The sequence below is a fragment of the Agrilus planipennis genome, unplaced genomic scaffold, assembly GCF_000699045.2.
Source record: "Agrilus planipennis isolate EAB-ADULT unplaced genomic scaffold, Apla_2.0 scaffold15, whole genome shotgun sequence".
Classification (NCBI taxonomy): domain Eukaryota; kingdom Metazoa; phylum Arthropoda; class Insecta; order Coleoptera; family Buprestidae; genus Agrilus; species Agrilus planipennis.
In genome coordinates, this window is record NW_020438871.1 from 828,722 (window position 1) to 856,538 (window position 27,817).

Below are 27,817 nucleotides of genomic sequence, written 5' to 3' on the forward strand. Positions count from 1 at the left end.
TTTTTTTTAATAAGTTGACTGTAATAATAGAATTCACTTTTTTGTTGCTATGTATCAACATTGTTAAAATAATAACTAAAATTATATAATTTGTAATAATTTTCGCATCATACACGTAAAGTTAGCAGCCAAGAACAATCTATAATTCAAACATTTTATTTATTAACTTGAGAACGCATGTAACATTAATTCGAACGTTTAGTTAAAACATAAAACAAAACATTACTAATAAACATTATCATTTTTAAACTCTAATTCTGAACACGATCAGAAGTAACACGAAAAAAAGAAAAAATAAGATGAACACAACAGGAATGATTATAATGTGATGCAACTTTGTAGCGTTACTTATAACATTATTTAAATAATTTTCAGTGCATCACTTAGTGTATCTTTAATTCTATCGATAGCTGGGTCTGGCATTTGCATGTGGCAGTGTAATCTCAAACCCATATCAACAAGGTCTAAATATAAACCCTTTTGTGCGCACTACAATACAGGAAATTAAATATAAATCGTTCAGCAAGTTATTTTACAACTTACATATGTGTATATTTTATTAACATTGCTGATTCTTTCTTCACGTGAAAAGCTTTTGGATAAAGTCAACACCTTAACAGGTGAGATATCAGAATTAAGGATAGTATATCCTTTCAAGTTGGATAATGCATTATTAACAGAAACTGAGACGTCTTTCAAAGTTGAAATATATTCTGGACACTGCTCTAATTTGTCTAAGGCACATAAGGAAGCCTGGCACAGGAACGGTGGCAAAGATGCAGAAAAACAGTAACCTTAAGGGTGAAAATTATCATAAAAAAAAATAATAATATTTAATTTAAATTGTTACCAAGACCAGACAGTCTTTGATGCTCTATGATGACTGACGCCCCCACACAAAAGCCTCCTATTGAACCTAAAGCACCTTCCAAACTTCCCATTATCATATCTACTTCAGATCTCTAAAATAGTTTTAGTAAGACTTAATTTAAGAAAAATACTACTACTACTAGTCTTACATCAACACCAAAATGTTCAGTCACTCCTTTTCCAGTTGTCCCTAATACACCAAAAGAATAGGTCTCATCAATAAAGATGCGGACCTTGTATTTCTTGCACAATGTTAAAATTTCAGGAAGGGGACAAATTTGACCTGTAGCACCATAAATACCTTCAATTATTATGAATTTTCTAAATATCTTTTTCTTTTGCTATAAATTAAATGAAAGTAATCTTTGTGGGGCCATTAACAAATAGTACAAGTTACATTTTTGTCTTTATCTTCCAACTGACTTATGGAGTGCATTTTAGCTTCCAGATCATTAACATCATTATGTTTGAAATAGATTTCTCTGCCTTTAGTTGCTAGTAATCCTTGCTTTGCACAAAAACTTATATTTTCATCTCTAAAATAATTAACTTTATAAATGATGAATTCCTGCTTATATAAATAATAACGTACACAAATATATAATCAGATTTTTTGCAGTAAGCACCTATTGCACTTGCTATAGTTGAAAAACCATATGAGTAAAGTACAGCTTCTTCCATTTGCATAAATTTAGCTAAACGATCTTCTAATAGGAGGTGAATGTCTTAAACATAGAATTAAATTCAAACTAGGGATATGTAAATGTTAAATTATAATTATTAGTACCTATTGTACCATAAAAACCTCTAGGGCCACAAGAACCAACTCCATACTTCTTAATGCATGTTTCTGCACTTCTGCGAATATCCAAATTATCAAGAAAGCAATAATAGTTTACCTTTACTAAATTTAAACAGTCAGGGTCAGACTAAAACGATCAAGGTCACTTACAATTATACATTTAAGCAAAACAGATAATTGTACCTCGTTTGGCTGAAGTCTTTCTAAAGTATTATCATTTACAATATTATCAGGATCAATGAGGGGTTTTGGTTGAAAGTTTCTAATTCTTTCTTCAATAACCTAAAACGCAGAAAGTAATTCCAAATATTTGTACTGTTATAACTGCATTACCTCCTGAGGTATTCCTTGCTTACGATTGCGTTTCTTAGTTAGAACAATTAACAGTATGATGAACACAATCGTTAAGGGTATCAGTGAAAGATATTTAACAGACTAAAAATAAACATTTCAAGTAACATTTAATTCATAATTAGAAGCAGGCAGTTTATTAACACTTACATCAGAATAAAGGTTAACCATTTTTGTAACAGTTACAACCTAGAAAATAAGTATCTTAGAAGCACAGCACTAATAATAACTATTTACTGAAATATTACTAAAACAAAGAGGGATACTGTTCAATATTACAATTCATTTACTGTTAAATAATCATCATAAATTTATAATGGAAGTGTTATAGGTTAGAAACTCAACCATAGCCAACTCCTCACTCTACCGCTAGTGTAATTACAACATTCAGGATCATGCGCTAAAAAAAGGAACCAAAAACTTTTGAAAAAGTAATAGATACTGTAAAAAGGGTGAAAAGTAAGAAAATAATGATTGTGGGAATTTTTGTTAAAATGAAAAAAGATTATAATTTCTATTGAAATGTAATAAAAAGAATACATTTATTTTATGATCTGGAAGATGAATTGTAATGATAACCAAAGTAAAGGCATCCTTTTGAATTTATTGCATTCATATAAACATTTTAAAGTTAAAATGCGTTTGTTTATGAAATTCATTGCATTTATTTTTGTAATTTTCATTTGTGAAACGGCAAAAACGTGTCTATCACACTAAAAATTTACGAGCGCTTTTTTGCGTTAATTAAATCTTTGATTGACTCTAACTTTTTATTGTCGACTTCAATTATAATTCTGTTTGCACCATTAAATTCTTCGTAATTTTCTATACTTGTATAGCTATTTAAATCTTCCACAACTCTTTTTCTAGCTACCGAAACTTTACGAGCGCATTTTTGTCTGACTACTGATTTAAATGTATTACTGTTCTATTATATTAATTTTTATCAATATTTCGTTTTCACCATCAAATTCTACACAACTTTTTTGTAAATTGAGACTATTTGGAATGGATATATTATCCTTTTCAATAGTATTGATAATAATAATGGGGATCGTTTTTAAGTAATCAGATTAATTTGTATAAGATAGAGCAAAACAGACCAATTCCTTAATTTTTTATTCAAATAAATACTTATAAGTAATACTGAAAAGGCTCTCAGTTTAAAATTTGTAGTAATATAGTAAACGAGGTCAAAGACATTTCGTTTAATTTGTTTTAAAAATTATTATCTAAGGGACGTTGTCCTTGTTTGAGAACCAGACCTAGAGATCCTATGGAAACTGCTAACCATTCTACTGCTACGTATTTTTGTTGATCGAGGCTCTAGTTTACAACACAAAGCTAATTGGAAGCTTTCTCTGAAATTTTTTGACATAAAACCGTAGATTATAGGATTTATGCAACTGAAATGAAACAAATTTATGGCAACCATGTTTCGATTTCTTTACAAAATCCTTTATTGATTCAAGTTTTACCTATTAAAGTACGCCATTAGATGAAACGCTGTGGCCATATATTTCAAATTTCCTGTCCGTTGTATGGGCAGTTGTCCATAAGCAGTTAAAACGTTATCAATTAATACTGGTCCCCAGCATACAATAAATAACACCACAACAGTCACTAACATATAAATCACTTGTTTTACCATACGCGTATCGTCTCTATAAGCTCTAATTTTGTACTCAGATCTTTTCGAAGATTCTGTCAAATGAAAACTTTCTAGTTGCTTACAGTGAGTCGAATGTTTTGAAGACAGTCTAAAATTAAACACCTCATAAATTTTTTAAAAACTATGATAAGTAAGAGGCATTCGAATTCTTCTTTTTTAAACATTTCGCCATTCTTCCCTCATGGTATCTCCAGTGGAGACTTGAAACATTACGTCTGAGTATCGGCCAAGTCACCATTGAAAATACCATCGGCTAAGTAAGAACAATGAAACGTTAGAACGGGGGGAATTTCCCAAAACGGCTTGATGGAGGCGTCAGAAAGCTTGTATTAGCAGTAATATAATCAAGTTAAACGTTAGTCGTTGAAAATTAATTCTAAATATTCCATTAATTATTATATTGTGATAAACCTACGCATCTCTGCTGGTCATAATAGATCGTCTCTCCATGACTCTCCATACTTCCCAGCATATAAAGGAATACGCAAAACTCATAATTATTGATGGACAAATAAAAACCAATAATAATATATATATTTCGTTAAATCTCCAAAGAGAAATGTTGTCCCAATTTCGAACGCACCAGTACGCTTTGTTCTTATCACCTACTGGCATTTGAATCTAAAATTCATGTTCCATTATTATCTTAAAAGTGTTATAGTCGATGTTCTGGGAATTTTAGGGGATGAAAAGATAATCCAATTATCGTTAAATAAATTGGGATTATGTTATAATAATTAAATAATTAGAGGGCTCTTTGACTGTTATTAATTTGATAAAAGTTTAGTTATCGGTTTGTTTTAAGATTAGTCGCATTTTTGATTTCGTATAGGTGAAGATAACGTGGTTTTTTTTTTTTTGCGGGTTTACCTGAACAAAAAGTATAGGTAAGCCTAACAAAAACGATACCATCCACGTAAGTATAATAATTTTCTTAGCTTGACTGATAGTGCAAATATATTTAGCCTTCATGGGATGCACTATAGCGTAATACCTAAAAAAAGATACATCACGTTAAATGTAACATACATCTGCATACGTGGTATATTCCTATGCCATAAGATATCTGAAGTCAAAACACTTTTCGAACTAACTGTATCTGATGAATAACACGTGTTCGCCTAGATTTCCTTTTTTTTTTTAGAAATTAAAAGGAAAATAAGTAACTCAGTAGTAGCTATACAGCTACTCAACGTTAGATGCACTGTTTTTGAAATATTTTTCTTTCGTAACTCACCTTTCAATGCTAATTGCGGTTAATGTCAAGACCGAACATATTGTAGAAACATTCTGCATGTAATGTACAGTTTTACAAAGGAAGGCCCCCATGGCCCATGTGTACGAAAAAAGTTTGGCAACCTGCAACAAATGGAGAAACAAAAGTTTAATTCTCAGAGCAAACCAAAAGAAAACAAGCTTTTTAAAAATAAAAAAATATATTCAGTTCGTATCAAAGGGCTTTAATGTTAACGACATGACTTTTAGATCGCGTCGCATCGCATCGTATTGAACCTATAACATTCCAATTTTTATTGCTGGAATTAATTTATTTCTTCTGATAGCACTTGGAGTTGTACATAAAAGTTAAAAATAGCTCCAAGACGAACCTAAAACTAACTATTTCGTTAAAACGTTGTTATCAAGACTTTGAATCGAGTCGGAATTGTATAAACACTCGTTCTACAAATTCAGACCGCATCGCAATTAAATACTTGAATATTATATGTACATTGTACATATTAATTAATAAGCGTAAATTTTCATATGCTTAATAGATAATTAAATAATGTGCTTCAGTGTTAATGCTTGCGCTTATTATAATAATTAATGTATCTATCACTTTTTATTTATTACATAGTAGGATTTTATCGTTAAATTAAGTGCTTATTTATGTACTAAACAAATTGCTTTTTATCTCAATATTTTTAAATTTAACGTGGTTCATATGCTGCACCTAATCGAATTATCGACAATATCAATTTCACACCAGAGGACGTCATAATTTCATTATTTTTATCTGATAAGATGCGGAAAAGCGGCAAATCAAATATTTGGCTAAGCATAAATGTGCACTTGAGAGTGTCTGTCAATTGTTTATTCGATTTGTTAATAACTTTATCGACAACACNATAATGGCATATTAAAAATTATTACTTCTATACATTATTGCATAATATAACATTACTAATTATGATAGCAAAACATAGCACATTGATTAATTCAGTTCGATTTAATTAATGTGTATCATTTTGATCGAATCTTTAACGTGAAATTTGCGCGAATATGCAGAAATACGTTTTGCAATCTTAATCAGCTGAATAAGAACAAAGTGGCAACCGCACTTTTTATTTGATAAAGAAATGAACTTTCATAGATAAATTAGCGAAAAGGCCATCTAATATTACAATTTAGCAAAACTACTTTATACAGGGCGACCAAATAAACTGCACATTAACTTCACAACATCAAATTTTAACATGTACCTTCACAGGTATGCAGAAGATGATGAGAAGTAGATCAGCCGAAGCTAAGCTTGCTAGTAAAACGTTTGTAGAACTTTGCATCCTTCTGTATCTGTAAGTGGTAAACACTATTAAAGAATTCCCAGTTAATCCTAGAAGTAAGGTAACGCCATAAACTAGAACAGTAGGCAAAAGTTCTTCCCAGTAGAATGTAGAATGAGATTCACTAAAATTATATTCGTAATCTTCTTCATACTCGTATTCGTTCACTTCGTAAAGGACTGTGCTTAACGAAAGCCAGATCATTGTGAAAAGAAAAAAACAAGTCAATTACATAAAATCATTTAAAAAGCACTTCCCTTGTTATCCCCAAGGACTTATTGACGCGTCTTTATGCGTGGCTAAAGAGCGACTTGATCAGGATGAAATAGCATTTAAGCTAACAGGTTCTGGCGTCTATATTACGACGCTCTCAAAATACATGTACATATGTATGTATCTATGAACGCTTTATCCAGGTTGTGTGCAACATCCTATCAGGAATAGGGATTCAATATGTTCGTGATAATAGGTGATGTAATTTAGATAATTCTGCGCATCAAGAGGCAAATATTTTCATTTAATGCTCGCAGATACTTTTAAAAACGCTCTCTCTCTGGCGCCATTAAATAGAAATCCCTCAGCTACATTCTATTTTTGACTTGCAAACATCTACTTCGCAAAATTTAATTCATTTTCATTCTTAAATAAAATAAATACACAAATGCTGTTTTATCTCAATATTTTTAAATTTAACGTGGTTCATATGCTGCACCTAATCGAATTATCGACAATATCAATTTCACACCAGAGGACGTCATAATTTCATTATTTTTATCTGATAAGATGCGGAAAAGCGGCAAATCAAATATTTGGCTAAGCATAAATGTGCACTTGAGAGTGTCTGTCAATTGTTTATTCGATTTGTTAATAACTTTATCGACAACACAGTGTGTTTTTAACGTAACTACCCATTTAATTTAACTTTTATTTATTTTTTTATCATAAAGCTAAAGTTTTTACGTTAGAACAACACAGGGCGTTTGTTTTTACACACTCTTTTAATTAAACTTTTATGTATCTATTTGTGTACGGCGTGTTTTATAAAAAATATTTTAGCATTTTAGTTCTGCATGTTAGGCAAAAGCTTATTAAAGAAAATAATATGCATATAAGTGATTTTATTTTTGTATTAGTTAATTTTCTGTTTTCGTAGCAATTATTTGTGAGATGAATGCAAACCTTGGCTGGCTGATTAAAATTAGTGGCTCCTTGATGTTGTATATCGTGTAATATGAGCATATAAATCAGTAACTAGAAAATTTAAGAAGACCCTAATATTTATCAACAACTTCGCAAAAGTGTTGACCCCCAGAAATAGATTAAAAGCTTTCTAAAAATAAATATCCATCTTAAACCGACATAAAATATATGAATAGGTGGGTTATATACATGCATTCACTTTATGTGCTTTTTTATTTGATTTTTACTTTTTAATAACATCTTCGATCAATTACGAAATGTTTATTGCACTTACTTTTTTACTACAAAACGTAATTAAAAAAAACATGTCTGGTTTTAAAACTACCACGTACGCTTGTTAAGTGTTTTATGTAGTTATNCTCTTTTTTTTTTTTTAATAAGTTGACTGTAATAATAGAATTCACTTTTTTGTTGCTATGTATCAACATTGTTAAAATAATAACTAAAATTATATAATTTGTAATAATTTTCGCATCATACACGTAAAGTTGATAAAGAATTTTTGCGTTAACTTAATCAGTAGCGAAGAAGTTGCTAACGTTAGCAATAAATCTTGTATATAAACTCTTCAACCACCGTGTGTTGTCAGTTGTTCGCCATGGGATGGCTCAAGTTGGCTTTCATAACGGGTAAGTAAATTTATCAAATTGCTTGTTTTTACAACTAAAATTTATTTTTCTAATTCTCATTTATCCAATACACTGCAACCGAGTGTTTTTCAGTTTTTCCAATGTAATTTTGAGTCATTTTAACAAACGCTTTTCTTCAAGCTTTTGTTTATTTTATTTCTAATTAAATTGAAATTGTTTGTTGGATTTTACATTTTCATTGGCTCTCTTCTAAGATAATTAATGGCGAGATAAAATTAATACACTATAGGTACAGATGAAAAAAATTTAGATTTATGGTGTTTACAAAACAGTTCTCTAATTATAAATGGTCGATTTTATAAATTCGCGAGAACAGCGCACGAAATATGTACTTAAATCATTAAAATCGTTTTTTATATATAAGTAGGTTAATTTTATTTTTTTTCGTTTGCAATAGCTCTTGCCTTGTTGACAAGCACTGCTTGGAAAAATGATGCAGAATACGTCTACACCTTTAGAACTCGCACCCTTAGCGGTGTCGAGGACGGATCGAAGGAGCTTACTGGAGTGTTTCTGAAAGGCAAATTCCACCTATCACCGAGAGGAAATGACAATTTCATGGCAAAAATGACCGATGTCCAAATGGTTCAGGTTCATTCGCATTTGTTTGGAGGTTGGGATTCCGATATTCCGGACTCTCAACTTAGCTACAAACCTATGCAGATGTCTAACAATCCCTTTAAAATTGTTATGAAAGACGGAGTTGTACACGACGTCTTAGTCATGCAGAATACGCCATCATGGGAAGTGAAAATGATCAAGGGCATTGTGAGTCAAATCCAACTAGACACCCTCGGACAGAACGTAATCGAAAGCAGGTTAAATCAGTTGCCAAAGGAAGGAAGTGATTTTGCCGTCTTCAAAACAATGGAAAAGACCATCACTGGTAATACGGAAACTTTATACGAAATCAAACAATATCCCGAATACTTGCTACAATGGGAAAACTGGAGGGAGTCATTACCTCATCACGGAAGTGTAGAAAGGTACTACGAAGTCACTAAAAGCCGCAACTACTCCAACAGCGAACATCGTCCAGGATTTCATTACGGATTTTACGACAACGGCGATTCCAAACAAAAGGGACCTGCCAGCAACACATTGGGACAACACTTCATAAGAACCGGAGTATCAAGGGCCATCATCTCTGGCACTCTCCAACGATATACCATCGAGAAAGTTACGTCTACCAACAGGATTATGCTTCAGTCGGAACTTTCTGACAAACTTTATGGCAGAGTTGAAAGCAAATTTTCATTAAAATTGAAAGAGGTACTATCGTCAACATCAATGCCTGGTGATGGATCCGGTATGAAATCAATCGGAAGTTTAGTATACAACTACGGAGATTACTCTCAACGCGACGGCACCAAAGAAAACAACAGTGGCGAATCCAGTGAAGAATCTAACTCCCGTTCTTTAGGTTCAGACGAGCAACTATATACCAAACCTAAACTTAATGAACCTCTGCAATTACCTCCCTTCATTGCCGAATTCCCATCTCAACAACAGGTTAAAGAAAGTTCAGCTCAGGCTGTCAGGGAGCTTGCAAGACAAATTGGACAAGAACTTGTCAATCCTGAAATGCTCCAGAAACATCACACCCTCGAGAAGCAAATTCTCTTAACTCACATATTAAGATCACTCGATGATAAGCAATTGCAACAAATCTCAAATGAACTGTACACCGCTGAACAAGAAGGTCCTGCTGCCAAAACTTGGAAGGTCTTCCGCGATGCAGTTGCTGAAGCCGGTACTGGTCCCGCATTCCTTACCATCCAATACTGGATCAAAAACAGGAAGCTTGTCGGAAGGGAAGCTTCAATTGTAGTAGAACGCATGAGCCAATCTGTTGTCCAACCAACCTACGAATACATCAAAGCTTTCTTCGGCATGATTTCGCAACCGGAAGTAGAACAAGAAGATTATCTTAATGTAAGTTCCGTCATCTCGTTTTCCCGTCTCGTCAACGATGTTTACATGCATCAAAGAAACAGTCATAATAAATTCCCAGTCCACACATTCGGCAAATTCGATACAGACTCCGGAAAACAATTCGTTATCAATGAGTACATTCCTTACTTAAGACACAAACTCCAAAACGCCGTCATTCACGCTGACAACCGAAAAATTTACACTTACATAACCGCTATCGGTATGGTTGGGCACAGGAAGATTTTGGAAATCTATGAACCATACCTTGAAGGACAACATGTCATCACCCAATTCCAAAGAACTTATATGGTCAACTCTTTAAGACTTTTGGCTAAGACTGACCCAGAAGGTGTACGGGGTGTACTCTACAGAATTTACCAGAACATCGGAGAACACGAAGACGTTAGGGTCGCTTCTGTTTACAATTTGATATTAACAAAACCGCCAAGAAGCATGCTGCAACGTATGGCTTTATTCACCAACTATGATCCAAACGAGCAAGTAAACTCTGCCGTAAAATCCATGATTTTGAGTAGCGCCAACTTAAAAGGACAGAGATACGTTTATCAGTAAGTTTTTGCTCGACTAAATAATATATTTAATTGTTTATTGTTTTCTCCTCTTTTTCCAGTCGCACAAACGCTAGGGCAGCTGTACCCTTACTCACACGCAAAGAATACGGACAACAATATTCAAAAGGACATATCGACTCTTTTGAACAAGAAGACTTGGACAATTTGTATCAACAAACGGTTAGCTGGATTGGAAGCAACGACAAAGTCATCCCGAAAGCAATGTACTACTCATGGAGCTCATACACCGGAGGATTCATGCAACCTCTTGCAGTTTTGAAAGCTAAAGTCTCTAGCGTAGGCGATTTAGTCGATGAAATCGCCGATTTAATCAAAGATGAATCCAAACCGCAACAGTCCACAGGAGGAGAATTCACTGCAGAAAGTATTGCTAAAATAATGAACATGCATCCTCAACAAAGGGAAGAACTAGAAGGATTATTGAGATACCAACTGTACGGTTTAAGTGGAATGTATTCTTTCAACAACGTTACAATCCGTGAAAAACTTCAAGGTAAACGTATAATTACAAAAATTACGGAATAAACTAAACGTATTTTATTTTAGATTTGAAGAAACTCGAACAAGATCTTCGCGCCGGTATTAAACTTGGTAACACTAAAATAGTCGATAACAGAAAGATGATTGCAAGTTTCCCTATGGACATGGGTTTCATATTCTACTACAGACTGAACAAACCTCTTCTAGTTCAAATAGACGGACAAATAACTGGCACTGTCCAACCTCAATTAGTCTCTGGTGAAAACATTGTCATCCCAGACTCCGTCAGTTTCAACGCAGATGTAAGAGTAACCGTTGCAAGAAAAGTACAAGCCCGTTATGGTTTCTTAACGCAATTCGATGGACACTACTATACCGCCGGAAACGATGACAACCTACAACTTTATGCTCCTCTTGTTTTCAAATCTCATTTCGACACAAAACAGAAACAGCTTAACGTGGAAGTTCAAATGAAAGAACCTGAGAAAAATATTCGCATTTTACAGTACTCTACATACACGTACACCTCCCACAGCGATTACAAACTAAGAAAACCTTTGATGGAAATTGAAAACACAAAAATTCACAACCAAGGACTAGTTGAGCGCCAAGACGTATACGGACAAAACTCTGGAATGAAATTCAAAGTACATCAACACTGGGAAGAAGGAAAACCAGAATTCAAATGGAATTTGCATAATCTGTTCAAGGAAGGAGGTATGGAAGAACTCATCAACAACTACTACGAACTTCCTACCGACCACAGAAGATTCAACATTGAATACCAAGGAAATGAATCACAAAACAAGAAAATGAAAATGAACCTCGCCTTAAAACTGACCACTAAAATAAGAGGAAACCAAAAACCAACTGGTGGAGACTCTGTCGATTTCAATACCATTGCTCAAACACCTAAACAGCCCCAAGAAAGGCTTAACGACTTCTACAAGAAGGTTTCATCGGGAATACATAGTCCCAGGATCTACGTGGCTGACGCTGACATCCAATTTATAGGGCAAAACACTGCTGAATTCACCACAACCATTGCTGTTGCAGCTAGTCCAGTCGATGAGAAAGTCCGCGGTTTATTCTACTACAAAAAACAACCAGTTCCTCAATCAGGCCAAGAACCAAACCAAGTAGTTTTGATGGCCCAAGGTAAATTCCCCAACACAAACGGTTTGAACTTCGAATACGCGTTGAACTTTGATCCTACTTCTACTCTCCAAGTTCAAGCTGCTTTCGGTAAAGACATTCAATCCGGAGAAAAGATAAACGTAAACGTACAAATGAAGAAGAGTCAACGTAGAATCGCATACATGAAGAAGAACGCTGAATACGAACTGAAAAGGAGCAAGGCAGAAAATGGTTTAGACACTATGTATCCGAAGACATGGGCTGCTCTTACAACCCAAAGTAACACGATGGATACCTTATATGCAAACATTGAATATCAACACTTGAGTGACAGCACTTTGGGCGTCATGCAACTAATATTAGATACGATTGATCTCAACATCGGAGAATACAAAAACGTCACATACAATAAACAGGGTTCAGAACGAAAAACAAACGTACACGTTGACTTCTATCCCGACTTCCAAATGGCTAACGTTACCATCACAACTCCCGAGAAGGAAATCGAGTACGAACGACTCCCCATAGCGAACTGGTTGAAACCTCTTGTAGCCGTTCACCCTGTATTCTCAGTAAAAGAAAGAATTATGAGACATCTTTTACAATACAGCACCTACAGACGTAAGTTTTCCCGAATCCTTTACTAAATTATTCAGAACTCAACGTGTAATTATTTTTTTTAGCATCTTGTGTACTTGACCATCAATACGTATCCACTTTCGACAATACTTCGTATCCTGTTCAATTCAAGGACGCATGGTCAGTTGTGTACTTCTACGAACCTCGCATTTCTTCGAAACAACACTACAACCAACAAGAACAGTTGAGACTTCAACAACTCCAGAATGAATTACGTGAAGAACAGTACGTCGTTTTGGTTCGCTCTAAAGGTGGTAACCAAAACAATAAGGAAATCAAGATATTAGTCCGCTCCCCTGAAAACGACCAAAAACCCGTCGAAATTGAAATGATCCCAACTGGAGGAAAACCAGCTGCCAGAGTAACCATCAACAAGCAACAAATAAACTACAACGATAAGGAGGTATCATCGGCTGAAGATGGACTAGTGGAATTGTACTCTTTACCAAACGGAGAAACTAAATTAGAAATTAGAAATGCCTTCTACATTATCTACGATGGATCCACGATGAAGGTATCAGTAACCAACGACAGATTCCGTGGTCACCTCCGCGGCCTTTGCGGCACCTTCACGGGAATGATGGCGGAAGACTTCACAGATCCTGAAAATTGTGTTATTGGAAATCCCCAACAGTTCGTTGCTCAGTACACCCTCTCTGGTAACCAGGCTCAAGGCCGGCAGCAAGGTTCTGGAAAATGCGCCAGACGCCAAGTCATCTACGGCAACTACGTCTCTCAACGCGATGGCGATCGAACTGAATCATCAGCTCCAGGTTCAACGTCGACATGTTACAAACATCAAACGCGATATATGGTACAACCAGGAAGTAACCAAGTCTGTTTCACGACACGTAATATACCTGTCTGCCAAAGAGGCTGCAAGGTTGCAAAGAGTATCACCAAAACCGTTGATGTCCACTGTGTTACCAAGAATCACATAAGTGACCTTTGGATGAAGCAAATTGACAGCGGAGCCAATCCAGACTTCAGTCAAAAGGATCCCAATCAATCGATCAAAATGACTATTCCATTGAAATGCACGCCTTCTTCTTATTAATACGAAAATTGTTAACTTATTCAAACGAGACTTTAAAAAAATGTATAGCATATTAGAGTAGAATAAATAATTGACGAGCATTCCAAAAATGTAAAAAAAATAGTTGAAAATATAGAAGTTATTCTAAATATCTAAGTCTTTTATTGATTGCAAGTAGACTGTACTAACTCACCTTATTATTGAGGACAGTGGGGAATTTTTCCTCTATTTAGAAAAACGAGAACATAAAAACACGCTTACTGAGGTAACGATCAAAGGTTAAATGATAGGAAATAGTTTTAATATCTCTCAGCAACGTGGACAAAGTTTAAAATAAACAACTGCTTGCTCTAAACAGTGTTAAGTGTTGGAAATCAACGATATGAGTTTAGTTTTGTAGAAATATCTGTTCGTATTGCCGAGGTCACTTTTAGGCCACATCTGGGTTTTATGGCCCTAAGGAGGCTGCAGAGACTTTTGTACATTTTAAAAATTTAGTTCCTAAGAAGCTCCCGTTGTGTTAACACGTTTTCTGTTGTTACTGACCAATAAAGAACAATTGGAGTTTTACTATTTTTCATTACTACTACAATTAAACCATTGCCAGTCTTAATATAACCAACATTAAGTAATGGAAATTTTTTTTACCCCATACTTCCTTCTTTAAACGATATATTTTCATAAAGATTNACTAACAATACAAAAATAAACAAAAACAATCGTTTCTAGAAGGCATTCCTGGTATTCCGGTAGTGTCCTAGCTGTAGATATTACGACTAGTAAATGTCTATTTATTTTTGGTTGTATACCAAAAAAATCATAATCATGGGTGCGCTTTCACTGAGATGATCCGTGGCTCATTTAAAGTTCTGGCCCTTCTAGGATAACAATAAGTTAATTACTTTACCCGATACTACACTTAATCTAAGACGCTTTTCTAAGTTAATTTTATTATAAGACGTTTGTATTTAATGTGAAAAAATTATCTAATACTTTTAATAAAAACCAGAGATTTTGCGATTTTTCTCTCGATGAGCATGATTTCACTAATAACTTCACCAGAAGGTCCATATCCTGCGCATGGAGTAGTGGGTAATAAATTTAAATTAATTTAAAAATACTGACGAAGAACGATTAAACCACACTAAGACTCTCACATACAGCCGCAAGTCTCAACTATCATGTTCGATAATATTTTTGATGTAATTGTTTTGTTGTTGTCCATATAAAATAATTGTAAAGGCTGAAATTGGGTAGCAGCACAGCATGTCGTTAGTTCCAATCTATTCCCAGAATTTCTGTTAGGATCATACATAACTTTCTGCGAAATAAACAATGGAAAATACTATTACATGATATTTAGTGACGAACAAATTGTAACAGTATTAAAAATGTAATTCAACAACTCCATAATAGATTTCGCGGTACTTAGTTTAGATACTGCGTTTCTGTAATAAATTAATTTAAATATAGTTTTTTATTTTCTTAAGCGTAATTATCGTAAATGAAATAGACACGCTTCTTCGGTAAGGCTAAATGTTATCAAAATTTTAATTACATTACATTTGTATAATATATTATCGCAGAAGGCTAACCGAAATATTTATGCAGTATCATAATTTATCATTATTCATTCACCTACTTATAAGTGAAAATAATCGAATGTAAATAAATGAGAATTAAATATGAATTTTTGAAAGATACCCGAGTTAAATTGGAAAGGCTACATCAATAAACTAGTCAGAACATATTTCGCTATTTTCTTCGTTTGTCCAAATTGTTTATTGCGGACTTCGCCTTTCGAAACTGACTCTGTTATAGTAAGAGTAATTACCTGTAATATTGAGTTATGTTGGCTTGCACTCAGCGTCTTGGCGGTTGCTGAATTGCACGATCCTTTACAGAAATAAGCGTTATATCCGCTAGGCGAGATTATCCAATCGTCCCACCCTATATCAGCAAAAGAAATATAAAGACTTTCCCTGCAGCAATCCGTTACTCCAGGATAACAATTAACATGCCTTTTTGTCCTTCTGTGGACTGTCCTTTTTTGCTGAGAATGAGTATGGATGACGACGAAAGGTTTGTCGTTCAGTTTGAATGAAATTGGAGAATCTCCGACGTCCTTACTACAGGTTTTGCATGCTACATTTATGGCATGGGTCAAACTAGATTTATTATCTAACCAATTTTTTACTATTTGTGTTACGTCTATTGTTAACCAACCCTCTGTGGAAGAGTGAAAAGTAAAATTAATTAACTTGTCATCGATAATAAGTAATGCAAAATCGAAGAGTATATGACCAACCTGTTACGGTGGTTTGGTTGATATAAATCGGTGTAGTTTTTTGAAAACTCTTTTTGGCATCCCAATGGGCTATTTCTGATACTATGAATGTTTGGTTATGAATATCTTCACTGTCTGCCTTTTTGTAAACCCATAGCTCTGCAGTGCTTACTTCTGATGCATGAACATCTTTTGGTAACACAAATGGGAGGCATGCCGATGGGTACTGAACCTTTCTGACACACTTTGCTTCATCTGAAAGATGCGAAATATTCCTTCTTAATCTTCTATGCAAGTTGTTGGTTAAAAAATGCGAATAATGAATCGTGATTATGATAGTTGATGCTGGGATTTTGCTCTCTATCATCATTTCTAAATGAACCGAAACACCATCAGAAAGGCCATTATTTCTTTATCTTCCTGACGTCCCTAAGCAAAGTTTCGGTTGTGAAATTAATTCGAAATCACGTTTTCCAAAAAAGGACATTTTTATCCATAATGTAACCATTTAGTTACGTTATGGATAAGTATCTTAAACAAGTGACGAGTTATGCAATTATTTCTTTTTTGCCAATATACTTCCTTGTTGAGTGATCGATGACCTTGTAACCTTTTGTGTAGTCACTTTACGATCACATCTCACTTCGCTAAATTATTAATATTGCGTTACGAACGGTAATGTGATTTTAAAAATACCAAAAGTTTTGCTCTGAGTTTTTGGGGGCAGATCAATGTGAAAAAATGTTTGCGTTTCTATGTGACAAGTATGTGATGATATTATATGATCTAATATGATTTGATCGTACCTTCGTACGGGAAAACAACAGCTTGAGTAGTTTTTCCGTAGAAATCGTCGAAATACAAGTTGCTGGAGTCATCCTGAACTTTTGGCAATATAGAGTTGCTTTCAATAACCAGTTTCGGCAGGAAAGCTTTGGAGACAGAAGGTTTATGTTTGAGTCGAAGTTTCCTCAATATTTGGTTTTTAATGTACTCTATCCTGATGGCAGTGAGTTGCTCTTCCGTAATTGTGTACTTATGTTGACGACTACGGGCCATCCCATTGGGTTCACTGGTTGGCGAAGGAGTTGAAGACGTAGACGGCGAAGAATCAAACCAAGGTCCAAAAATTGAAATGTAGCCTGCACTGACACCCACAAAATTACACAGAATCGCGACTAGAAATGCAACCCGAAACATTTCTATTTCCTGTTTACCCATTGTGAATTTGTTAGAAACAAAACTCTTCTGAAGTCGTGATGTTCACTCTTAATACGGTCGTATTTTAATTCCCCACTCTGAACACTGCTTTGATGAATGATACAAATTTGAACCTTGAACCTGTGTCCTGGTATGCTTGTTATAGTTTCTATATGAAATGTGCACCGTGGACAAGAAAAATCAAAACCCTATCAGCGTTTTGACTTTCTAACTTCCGTTTCTACAATATATTGTAGACTGAATGCATCTCATGCCTCGTAGGTGCACCACACTGTTCTCTGACACTAAACAAAATTAATTCCACAAAATTCTGAAAGAAAATCTTTAGGGTACTCCTTCCGTTTTCATAATTCTTTTCAGGATTTTTGTATTCACTTCTACTTTTTTCGAAATAATGCGTAACGTTTTTACAGTAAAATTGTAACGTGTTGTCAGTAAATTATTTTTGCAGACGAGGAAACGATTTAAAAATGCTCTCAATAAATGACGAAATTTTTTATGAGATTACGTAACGCGGCTTTTGATAAAAAAGCGGTCAGATTTTGCAATCCAGGATGTAAAGTTATTTGTTTGAGGCATTTTGGAATTTTGTAATAGTTTAGTGAAACACGAGTCCAGATTTTGATCACCAATAAATACACACAAACAATAATTGTAATAGTAGTAAGTAATAAGTATTAAAATATATGTGAATACATGTAATGTATAGTATATAACATATTAAGACGAAAATGTATATTTTGCGCATTATCATTATATTCGTTTATAAACCAAATCTAAACCGATAATTGATAACTTTAATTAAGTTAAATTAATTTAACATTCTAGCACAATATTTTTTTGTATATAATATTGAAATTTAAATATTTAACACGCGTGCAGAACCCTCTAATCAATTAATCTTCAATATTTTAATATTTTCTGAATGTAATTGTCGATTATTTCGAAAAGTAAAAATTATTAACAGAATGATGAGAGTTGTTGCCTTGTGGGGAAACTTAAAGGATGGTAATTCCAGGAAAAGACGTTCAATAGTAAGAAATAGTGTATCTCATGTCAAAGGTTAAAGTGTTCGCTAAAAGATTGTAAACATTTGTTCTAATTAAATAGTCATGTCAGTGTGTCAATGAAAAAATAATACGTTGGTTATCGAAAATATTTCTCAAAAATGTGCAAATATAATCTCACATTAGAAAGCGTGTAGGTTTATCAATTTTGCCAAAAAAAAAAAAAATGTTGACAAATCTAGAGGACATTAACAAACAAAAAAGTCATATGGGACAAGTTTCTCAAGAACAAGATGAAAGAAATTTTTATGTAAATTGTAGTAACATAATAATATTTTCCTAACAACATTGTTTAACGTATTAGATAAGATTCACTATTATCATATGTTTACTATTAACTGCAATGTTCAATTACGATAACAATTGTAATTATTCGTAACTTACAAAACATTGTCTCCACGATATGGGAATTAATAGAACGTTGTACCTTGTTTGGAGATTCCTTTTACTAATACTTCGAATAAACATGCAACTGCAATGTGTATTACGTTCCATAGTATCATAAAATATCTCCCAAGCATGCGTTTACAATATGATCTCTCTTTTGTGTTAATTAAATAAAAAATATATAGAGCACGAGTTTGTTGACGAGGCATCAAAAGAATTAATACATATATATATATACAGGTATATGTATTTTTGGATTTGTGTAATAACTTGTACTAGATAATTCAGTGTATTTTTGTTTTAAATAGGATGTTTTTTCCTTTTTTAGTTTTATATTATTTAATTTTGACTTGCTTCAGAAAATATCTATGTATTTTATGTGATGATCAACATGTTGAAAATATCTGGACCACATCGTCTAATTGCGTGATCAAATGTTGAACAAATTTGTAAATAAATTATTACTCCGTGATTTTACTCCTTTAAAACAAACTTTGTATTAAACAAATAACACAGAGTCAAACACCTGTAGCTTAATCTTCCATAACTCAAATATTTATTAGTCCATTACTTACATACCGTTTTAGATCTACTCAAAACTCATCATATCGAAAAGAGTGATCGCCAAAATCGCCTATTTTCTTATCCTCTTTTACTTTAAGCTAATAATAAATATCATATGAATAAAGCATAAACTGTTACGACCTAATTTACAAAAACAGCCGATTATAGGATGGAAAAGTACCTACCCCTAAATTAAGGAAAATGAAGTGAATGCATCAAATATTGCTTTTGAATTGCAGGAAGTCTGAATGTGGGAAGATGACCAGTACTTGCATTTATTTTATAATTGACTTACGATGGAGATGGGATTTTCACCGCCTAAACGCTATGAAGATCATATTGGGTATAAAAAGGAGTCAAAAGGCGCTTGATTGAGAAGTATTACATCAGAATTTTTTCTCGTTNAAAGAGTGATCGCCAAAATCGCCTATTTTCTTATCCTCTTTTACTTTAAGCTAATAATAAATATCATATGAATAAAGCATAAACTGTTACGACCTAATTTACAAAAACAGCCGATTATAGGATGGAAAAGTACCTACCCCTAAATTAAGGAAAATGAAGTGAATGCATCAAATATTGCTTTTGAATTGCAGGAAGTCTGAATGTGGGAAGATGACCAGTACTTGCATTTATTTTATAATTGACTTACGATGGAGATGGGATTTTCACCGCCTAAACGCTATGAAGATCATATTGGGTATAAAAAGGAGTCAAAAGGCGCTTGATTGAGAAGTATTACATCAGAATTTTTTCTCGTTTAATAAATTCGGTAATCATGTTGCAGTCACATGGCGATATGGCTACGATATTATGGTCCAGATCCAGATCGAGATAAATTACTATCAGAATACAATTTATAGTCAATTCACCATTTGCTCATAACTCAAGATAAGGAGTAGTTTTTTATCGTGTCGGGAAATACTAAGAATATCGTATATATTTCTTATTTCACATTCGTCCCGGAAATTAGGGAAGAAAATGCTATTTTCTGTAAAGGCATGACAAAAAATACTTTTCTAGAGAACTCATGCTTACTAATAATAACTTTTATATGTCATAATTTCACAAGGTTCAATCCGAATAATCACTGTAAAAGAATTTTAATTTTACGGAGATAAGTGTCGAAAAGGTTGGAGTGAGATTTGATATGAATTGCAAATAATTGTTTATGTTTACGAATGCATTTTGCATCTTACAGTAAAGTAATAGTGAACTTGAAAAGAACTGTAACATTATATGAAGCATGTACGTTTCACTTAAATCGCTATTTTTTGCGAATTATCAATATTTGTATAAGAGCGACCTCGTTCATACAAGCAAACACAGAAGTTACCAATCATTTACTTTCGCCCACAACTATTTATAAACATTAATTTATTATTTCTCAACATGAACTTTGAAATGAAATTAATGGCTAAATAAAAATACTTTGCGATAACAAAAGGTTGATTCCATCTATCGCTTGACGAATTACATTTCTTCAACTTATTTGAGGCAACTGCAGAGCGAGGGTGCCTATAAATAGTTACACATCGAACTATGTTACTTTATACGAACATTCATAACTATTTGGAAGAAGGAAGCTACTAGATGCCACATTTAAATTCCTTGCAAAATAACAACAAGCCGCAGACTTTGCCTCGACTATCAACTATTCCAGACAAATTGCATCGCATAATTTCCAGTAATTGTTTTTTGCTTTTAAAAATCTACTAATTTCTAGCAAGTTTTCAATAACCATATCAAATTCTACTTGTTGTATTGGCGTATTAAAAAAAAAAAATAAAGGCGGGTATCCGCAGTCCGACGATTCAATGGAATTCCAGTGTGAAATAAGTGCGCATTGCCGTGTACACGACTCCGTTCCGGCTAATATCCTTTACAGAATCAAAGGACTAGTTATAGACATATTAGAAGCAGAAAGGGTTTGAGGCAGGCCTAGACTAAAATACTATTTTCTGAAAACCTTATGGTGATGATAATTGCTCAAATCCTAGCCAAATTTAAAAATGCTTCTACAATCTTTTCCACGTGCCGTAATAACATGTTCACTGTTACGTTACGTATCATTCGCAGATGCCCGCCTTAAAAGATTAAAGCGTAAGTTTCGTTAGTTGCATGAGTGACCCATGACTCCATTTTGCTATCACAGGTCAAGAACTTCGTCTATTATCATTTAAATAAAACGAAATGACACATTCTTTGGTTCAAAAATTAGATAATGTAACAAGCGATAACATTTGGACAAACTGAAAGGTAAAAATCCGAACAATGCAAAATTTACTAGGTAGCTGACCGGATCATACAGACACCTACGTAAATGTATTTAAGTAAATTAAAAACTTTTTATACACAACCATTTTATTTATGTTTACTTAAAACTTTAATACGACATAAAAATAAAATTCCAATAATTGTTTATTAGCAGCGGCGATAACGGTGAGCCGTACAAGGTATAGCTATAGATAATGAGTCCCAAGAATTTGAGGATGTACTAAATACCCACTTAACTGAGAGGATTGGAAATAAGAATGATTAAAAGTTTTGATCATTTCTAAGGACTACAAGCTGATAGTTTTGCTTGTATAAAAAAAAAACAATTATTTAGCACAAAATCTGAAAAATATTAAAATAGAAAGGAATTACTTCAGTTTAAAGGATTTTATCATTACCCTCCACAAATTATTAAAAAAAAACAGTAACACCCCGCAAATGTTTTATTTGCAAGAACCTGTACTTAATTATAAGATTATTGTTCGAGAAAAATACATTAATACCATGATTTGTATAACGTGTATTCACGTTAAATCTTATTTTAGAGTTTGGAATCTTCAGTTATCCTTTGCTTTATAAATCACTCTGTACATAGATAAATAATCTACTGTTTTCTTCAATAATTATAAATAGCTGATGTTAACATGTGTACCTCTATATATATTACATTAAAAATTCATACATCGTCATTATTCTACGTATTACTTATACTCGATTGGGACTAACAAACTTAAAGTTTGATTTTACGTACAGGACTGTAAACTTGATGTGTTTAAGAAGCTCTCAGCAGGTTTTTAAAAACCTGTTGCCAGTATAAAGTATGCTTATTAAAAGTGTAGTGCTTTCATAATATTGCCGAGTTAATCCGCCAGAAGGATCAACGAACCTTTTGCAGGATCACGTTTCATTCATTGCCTTTGTTTCTTTAGTTTTCGTTATTGGATCCAACGGCATTTGTTTCTCTTCATAAATTGTTAATTGGACTTTTCTGCGATTACTAGAAGTAGGTATCTACTAATACCTACTTCCTATTCAACTGAACTGAATTGTAGGCACAAATTTTCCTTGGCTTTATTTTTTATTTACCTATTAATTAATATTCAAATCTCATAGCGTATACAATTTTCACCATTTGTGTGATTATGTGTTGTGAATATTCATTGGGTTCCGCAATGTAGCATACTAACAATACAAAAATAAACAAAAACAATCGTTTCTAGAAGGCATTCCTGGTATTCCGGTAGTGTCCTAGCTGTAGATATTACGACTAGTAAATGTCTATTTATTTTTGGTTGTATACCAAAAAAATCATAATCATGGGTGCGCTTTCACTGAGATGATCCGTGGCTCATTTAAAGTTCTGGCCCTTCTAGGATAACAATAAGTTAATTACTTTACCCGATACTACACTTAATCTAAGACGCTTTTCTAAGTTAATTTTATTATAAGACGTTTGTATTTAATGTGAAAAAATTATCTAATACTTTTAATAAAAACCAGAGATTTTGCGATTTTTCTCTCGATGAGCATGATTGTTAAAGGAAAATTCACTTCCTGACCAATGGGTGGTGGAATTCAAGTGTGGTCTGATTGTGAGATATTTTTTACTTTACCTTCTGATATAGATGCCTAGCATATTAATGTCAACGGTATGACCTACCCTTGACTCACAAAAAAAAAGACTGGCTAGGTACAGCCCCTACATGTTTATTATTCTGTACATCATAGTTACTCTGCTTGAAAGGCACAAAAAGGGGGCCAAATTGAAATCTGATAAATTTAAAAATGAGATAAGCTTTGCTTAAAGGTACAATTGATAGATTGTGATAAAAAAATATTAATTTAGAAAATTATCTCCAAAGATGCCAATGATATTCAAATTTTCGAAAAACAAAAATATGAACTTTTGTTCCTATTTACCGTCGAAGATTGAACAATTCAATGTAATAAAAACTGATTTATTCTCTTATCATTCGTATTGTAAGCGCTTATATTTTTCTTCCTAACGAATTCAGATCATTGACTTTCATAGTGCAACGAACAGTTTCACTTTAGATTGTTAAATCAATTTACGGTTTTAAAAATGTAGAAAAAACATTCCGCCAAACCGATTATTTGCATAAATTAATATTAAATACTTCTATATTTGTGTATAACTGTATTTTGTTTACACATAACATTAGAAACAAAAGGACTGTCTTGGGGAAGTTCCAAGCGTTATGTTAATAGTAAAAAATAAGATAAGTAAACCGTTCGAACAAATGACAATTGTTTGTAACAAACAACAATTGAAATAAATGTATTCTTCGCAGGCTTTTACTTTATTTTGTCATTTTCATTCTGCTAGTGGCACTCCCTATTTCCACCGAACTTAAGGTGACGGTACTGTTCAAACATACCGTAGCATGCCTTTGTAAAAAAAAAAAATTTTATAGCATGTGGATTGGCGATGACACAGGCCTTAAAGGTTGATAAGGAGCCTTGTTTATGTTCACAATGAATATAATTTGTATTCCACCTACGGTTTTGGGCGGAGTTCTTTGGCCTACAGTACCTGTATTCAAAACCACACGTGCTAAATAAAGACAACGATACATCTAATGTACAGTATCTTTAATGGTAATGACTCGGGAATATTGGTATCAAAATGCACATCGTGTTAATGGCCCAATGCTACATAAAAAAAGCTAAACGAAACTTTGCTATAAATCCCCGACCATCTTCTGCTGTCCCCAGTGTGATGTCGTTTTTGTTACCATTCTTTGCGCCATCACCAGTGCCGTTCAACTGATTTGTTTTTTAAGTGCAGTTATAGTGGTATAAGGCACCAAATTTTTAACAAATCAACAAGTTTAAACTATTTCTTTTCGGATCATTTTCAAAGGGAATTCTTTTTATAACAGAAAAGGGTACTTTATATCAAAAAGGTAATTTAACAAATTAATTCAGTATTTTTATATTTAAAGTGATATCTTCAATATACTAAACATATATCAATTAATTATTATTGTTCGAGAAAAATACATTAATACCATGATTTGTATAACGTGTATTCACGTTAAATCTTATTTTAGAGTTTGGAATCTTCAGTTATCCTTTGCTTTATAAATCACTCTGTACATAGATAAATAATCTACTGTTTTCTTCAATAATTATAAATAGCTGATGTTAACATGTGTACCTCTATNGCAAAATTCTCAATTAAGATTTTGTTTAATTGGATCAATCGACTTAAAGAAGCAATTATTTTTATTAAACATATCCATTGATTGCTCCAGTATTAAACATGTTTCTTCAAATTGTCACTATCGTAGTTTGAATAAAAATTTAATAAGTAGACAAAAAAAAAATAATAAAAGTTTTATAATACTGTACCGCCTCTTTGTGATGCGACATTCCCTTTTATTTAAACAATTCCAATACATTTCGCAATGCACGTAATATTAAAATTAAAATACATTGTTCGTTGATGGCCAAAGAAAATAACTGCATATCAAATGTAACCACTTCCTTTTCGGATTGAATCTATTATGTTGTTAAAATGATGCAACAAACAAATAAATATATTTTGTTTTTCTTCGTTGTTATTTCTTAACTTTCTATTTACAGAATGAAAATGAAACTGTCGCTTCTATTGTGTTTTGTAATATTTGCTACAACGTTAGGTAAGTGTAAGTTGTACCTTTTACGTAAATAGAAATAAAAAAAGTAGAAGACAAAAAAAAATTAACGAAACCAAAGCGCGCTCTTGAACGACAAAACACTTTTTTTGTAGTAGATGCAACTCCGAGCAGAGTTGTCTGTTACTTCAGCAATTGGGCAATTTACCGACCCGGAGTAGGAAGATATGGCATCGAAGACATCCCAGTTTCACTGTGTACGCACGTAGTCTATTCTTTCATTGGGGTTGATAGCAAAACATGGGGCGTTTTGGTTATAGATCCCGAAGTATGATTATCTTTACGAAAATTGTAATGGTTCCTTGACGAAAATATTTTTTCTAGTTGGATATCGAACAAAATGGTTTTAAAAATTTCACAGCTTTGAAGAAGAAACATCCCAATGTTAAATTTCAAATTGCTGTAGGAGGATGGGCAGAAGGGGGTGAAAAATATTCCCAAATGGTAGCCACGAAAGCTAGACGCGATTCTTTTATAAGTAGCACCGTAGGTAAATAATTTGAAAAATTAAACGAAATTCTTGGCAGTAATTAAATGTAAACATTTGATAGACTTCATGAGAGCATTTGATTTTGATGGATTTGACTTGGATTGGGAATACCCGGCTGCAGCAGATAGGGGTGGAAAGTTCTCTGACAAAGACATGTTCCTTTACTTTGTGGAAGAGCTTAGAAGGGCTTTCGATAAGGAAGGAAAGGGATGGGAGATTACCATGGCAGTTCCAATCGCTAAATTTAGATTACAAGAAGGATATCATGTTCCCGAGCTTTGCGAGTAATAATTGTTTTCTAAATTACTCACTTTGAACTGAATTTTCAATTGTACCTACCATTATTTTAGACTTTTAGATGCTGTCCACGTAATGTCTTACGACCTTAGAGGAAACTGGGCTGGTTTCGCTGATACTCACAGTGCTCTGTACAAAAGACCACACGACCAATGGGCTTACGAAAAACTTAATGTTGTAAGTAAATGGTACATCAAATAATAAAACATCTACTTACGACTATTTATTAAAGAACGATGGTGTACAATTATGGGTCGATTTTGGTTGTTCGCCGAAGAAACTTGTAATTGGAATACCTTTCTACGGGAGAACGTATACTTTGAGTCAAGGAAACCAAAATTACAATCTTGGTACTTATATTAATAAGGAAGCTGGAGGTGGAAATCCAGGACCGTTTACCAATGCTACAGGATTCTTAGCCTACTACGAAGTGCGTAAAATTTCACTAAGAAATAAAAGGTAATCTGCCATTCGATTTTTTTTTTAGATCTGCACTGAAGTTATGAATAAAGAATCAGGTTGGACGAAAAAATGGGACGAAGCAGGAAAAGTACCTTATGCGTACAAAGGTATCAAAAAATAAAGACTATTACTATATGTACATACTAATGTTCTCGATGTATCACTCTAGGAACTCAATGGGTTGGATATGAAGATCCAGAAAGTGTACAAATTAAAATGGATTGGATAAAATCGAAAGGGTATGCAGGCGCAATGACTTGGGCAATTGATATGGACGATTTCCACGGTTTATGTGGACCTAAGAATGTCCTCATGCATATCCTCCATGCCAACATGAAGGGATATACAGTACCAGAACCGACCATTTCTACAACCAAAAGAGTAATCTAGTAAGACCAAACTCCTTGGTAAAATATTTAATGGTCTTTTTATAGCCTGAGTGGGCTCGACCTCCAAGTACTCAATCTTCCGGTGATTCCCCTTCTCTTCCTTCGTCTACCTCTTGGAGTGAATGGAAACCAACGACCACAGTAGCGACTCTTAAACCGTCAACAACCACCAAAACGACAACAAGAAGACCCCAAAGAACTACAACCAAACCATCTGCTTCTAAGCCAACGACATCCCCTTCTGTGGAGGAAGTATCAGAGAAGGAAGAAGATGTCGACAATAACATTGATTGCAAGGAGGCTGACTTTCTACCCCACGTGCGATGTGACAAGGTATTTGAATGAATATATATAATTGATAAGATATTTTAATTTTTTTCCCTACAGTATTACCGATGCGTTCATGGAAAACCTTTCGAATTCACTTGTAAACCCGGAACAGTTTACCACACCGTTCAACATATTTGTGATTGGCCAGCAAATGCAGACAGAGATTCGTGCAGATCAATCTAATTATTTAAATATCGATATTTGACTGTTTTTAGAAAAATATTACTTAATAAAACTGCATTATATTAATGTAATAACAGTATTCTAAGGATATTACAAAATACAGAAGCAAATACTAGTATTACAGGTAGAACCTATGTAAAATTTTGGTATATTACTACCTTATATTAAATGATAAACGAATTACAGTATAAAATAATAGATTTATATGAACACTTTCAACCATTGTATTACCATTTTTGGGACCCAATCATCTT

At 33.5% G+C, this 27,817-nt stretch overlaps 5 protein-coding genes across 6 annotated transcripts; 2 read left to right on the plus strand and 3 right to left on the minus strand.

Moving 5' to 3' along the window:
- Positions 1 to 140: 140 nt before the first annotated feature.
- LOC108735213 (serine palmitoyltransferase 1) lies at positions 141 to 2,401 on the minus strand. Of its 2 annotated transcripts, XM_018467055.1 has the most exons (11): positions 2,272 to 2,401; positions 2,174 to 2,212; positions 2,006 to 2,107; positions 1,856 to 1,954; positions 1,658 to 1,799; positions 1,463 to 1,595; positions 1,268 to 1,406; positions 1,020 to 1,211; positions 851 to 962; positions 544 to 794; positions 141 to 489 (listed from the first exon to the last, which is right to left on the minus strand). In XM_018467055.1, the coding sequence occupies exons 2-11, from the start codon at positions 2,192 to 2,194 to the stop codon at positions 361 to 363; spliced, it is 1,320 nt and encodes a 439-aa protein (XP_018322557.1). In that variant the 5' UTR covers positions 2,195 to 2,212; positions 2,272 to 2,401; the 3' UTR covers positions 141 to 360. The 2 variants fall into 2 exon arrangements, with proteins under 2 accessions (XP_018322557.1, XP_025833359.1); XM_025977574.1 differs by having other exon boundaries at positions 2,174 to 2,401.
- Positions 2,402 to 3,135: 734 nt separating this feature from the next.
- Positions 3,136 to 6,918, minus strand: LOC108735283 (QRFP-like peptide receptor). The gene is made up of 6 exons (XM_018467188.1): positions 6,179 to 6,918; positions 4,933 to 5,054; positions 4,566 to 4,689; positions 4,111 to 4,316; positions 3,502 to 3,783; positions 3,136 to 3,429 (listed from the first exon to the last, which is right to left on the minus strand). Exons 1-6 carry the CDS (start codon positions 6,461 to 6,463, stop codon positions 3,252 to 3,254), a joined length of 1,197 nt encoding a protein of 398 aa, XP_018322690.1. The 5' UTR covers positions 6,464 to 6,918; the 3' UTR covers positions 3,136 to 3,251.
- Positions 6,919 to 7,857: 939 nt separating this feature from the next.
- Positions 7,858 to 14,047, plus strand: LOC108735282 (vitellogenin-like). Its single transcript, XM_018467187.1, has 5 exons — positions 7,858 to 8,088; positions 8,507 to 10,613; positions 10,676 to 11,130; positions 11,184 to 12,875; positions 12,938 to 14,047. Exons 1-5 carry the CDS (start codon positions 8,058 to 8,060, stop codon positions 13,948 to 13,950), a joined length of 5,298 nt encoding a protein of 1,765 aa, XP_018322689.1. The 5' UTR covers positions 7,858 to 8,057; the 3' UTR covers positions 13,951 to 14,047.
- Positions 14,048 to 14,970: 923 nt separating this feature from the next.
- Positions 14,971 to 17,875, minus strand: LOC108735311 (inhibin beta A chain). Its single transcript, XM_018467226.2, has 4 exons — positions 17,023 to 17,875; positions 16,238 to 16,471; positions 15,764 to 16,158; positions 14,971 to 15,250 (listed from the first exon to the last, which is right to left on the minus strand). Exons 1-4 carry the CDS (start codon positions 17,435 to 17,437, stop codon positions 15,083 to 15,085), a joined length of 1,212 nt encoding a protein of 403 aa, XP_018322728.1. The 5' UTR covers positions 17,438 to 17,875; the 3' UTR covers positions 14,971 to 15,082.
- A 6,444-nt stretch (positions 17,876 to 24,319) lies between these two features.
- LOC108735292 (endochitinase) lies at positions 24,320 to 27,778 on the plus strand. The gene is made up of 11 exons (XM_018467201.2): positions 24,320 to 24,659; positions 25,342 to 25,397; positions 25,508 to 25,680; positions 25,737 to 25,902; positions 25,964 to 26,186; positions 26,253 to 26,376; positions 26,432 to 26,629; positions 26,687 to 26,768; positions 26,831 to 27,042; positions 27,096 to 27,383; positions 27,438 to 27,778. Exons 2-11 carry the CDS (start codon positions 25,343 to 25,345, stop codon positions 27,561 to 27,563), a joined length of 1,647 nt encoding a protein of 548 aa, XP_018322703.1. The 5' UTR covers positions 24,320 to 24,659; position 25,342; the 3' UTR covers positions 27,564 to 27,778.
- The last annotated feature ends 39 nt before the right edge of the window (positions 27,779 to 27,817 follow it).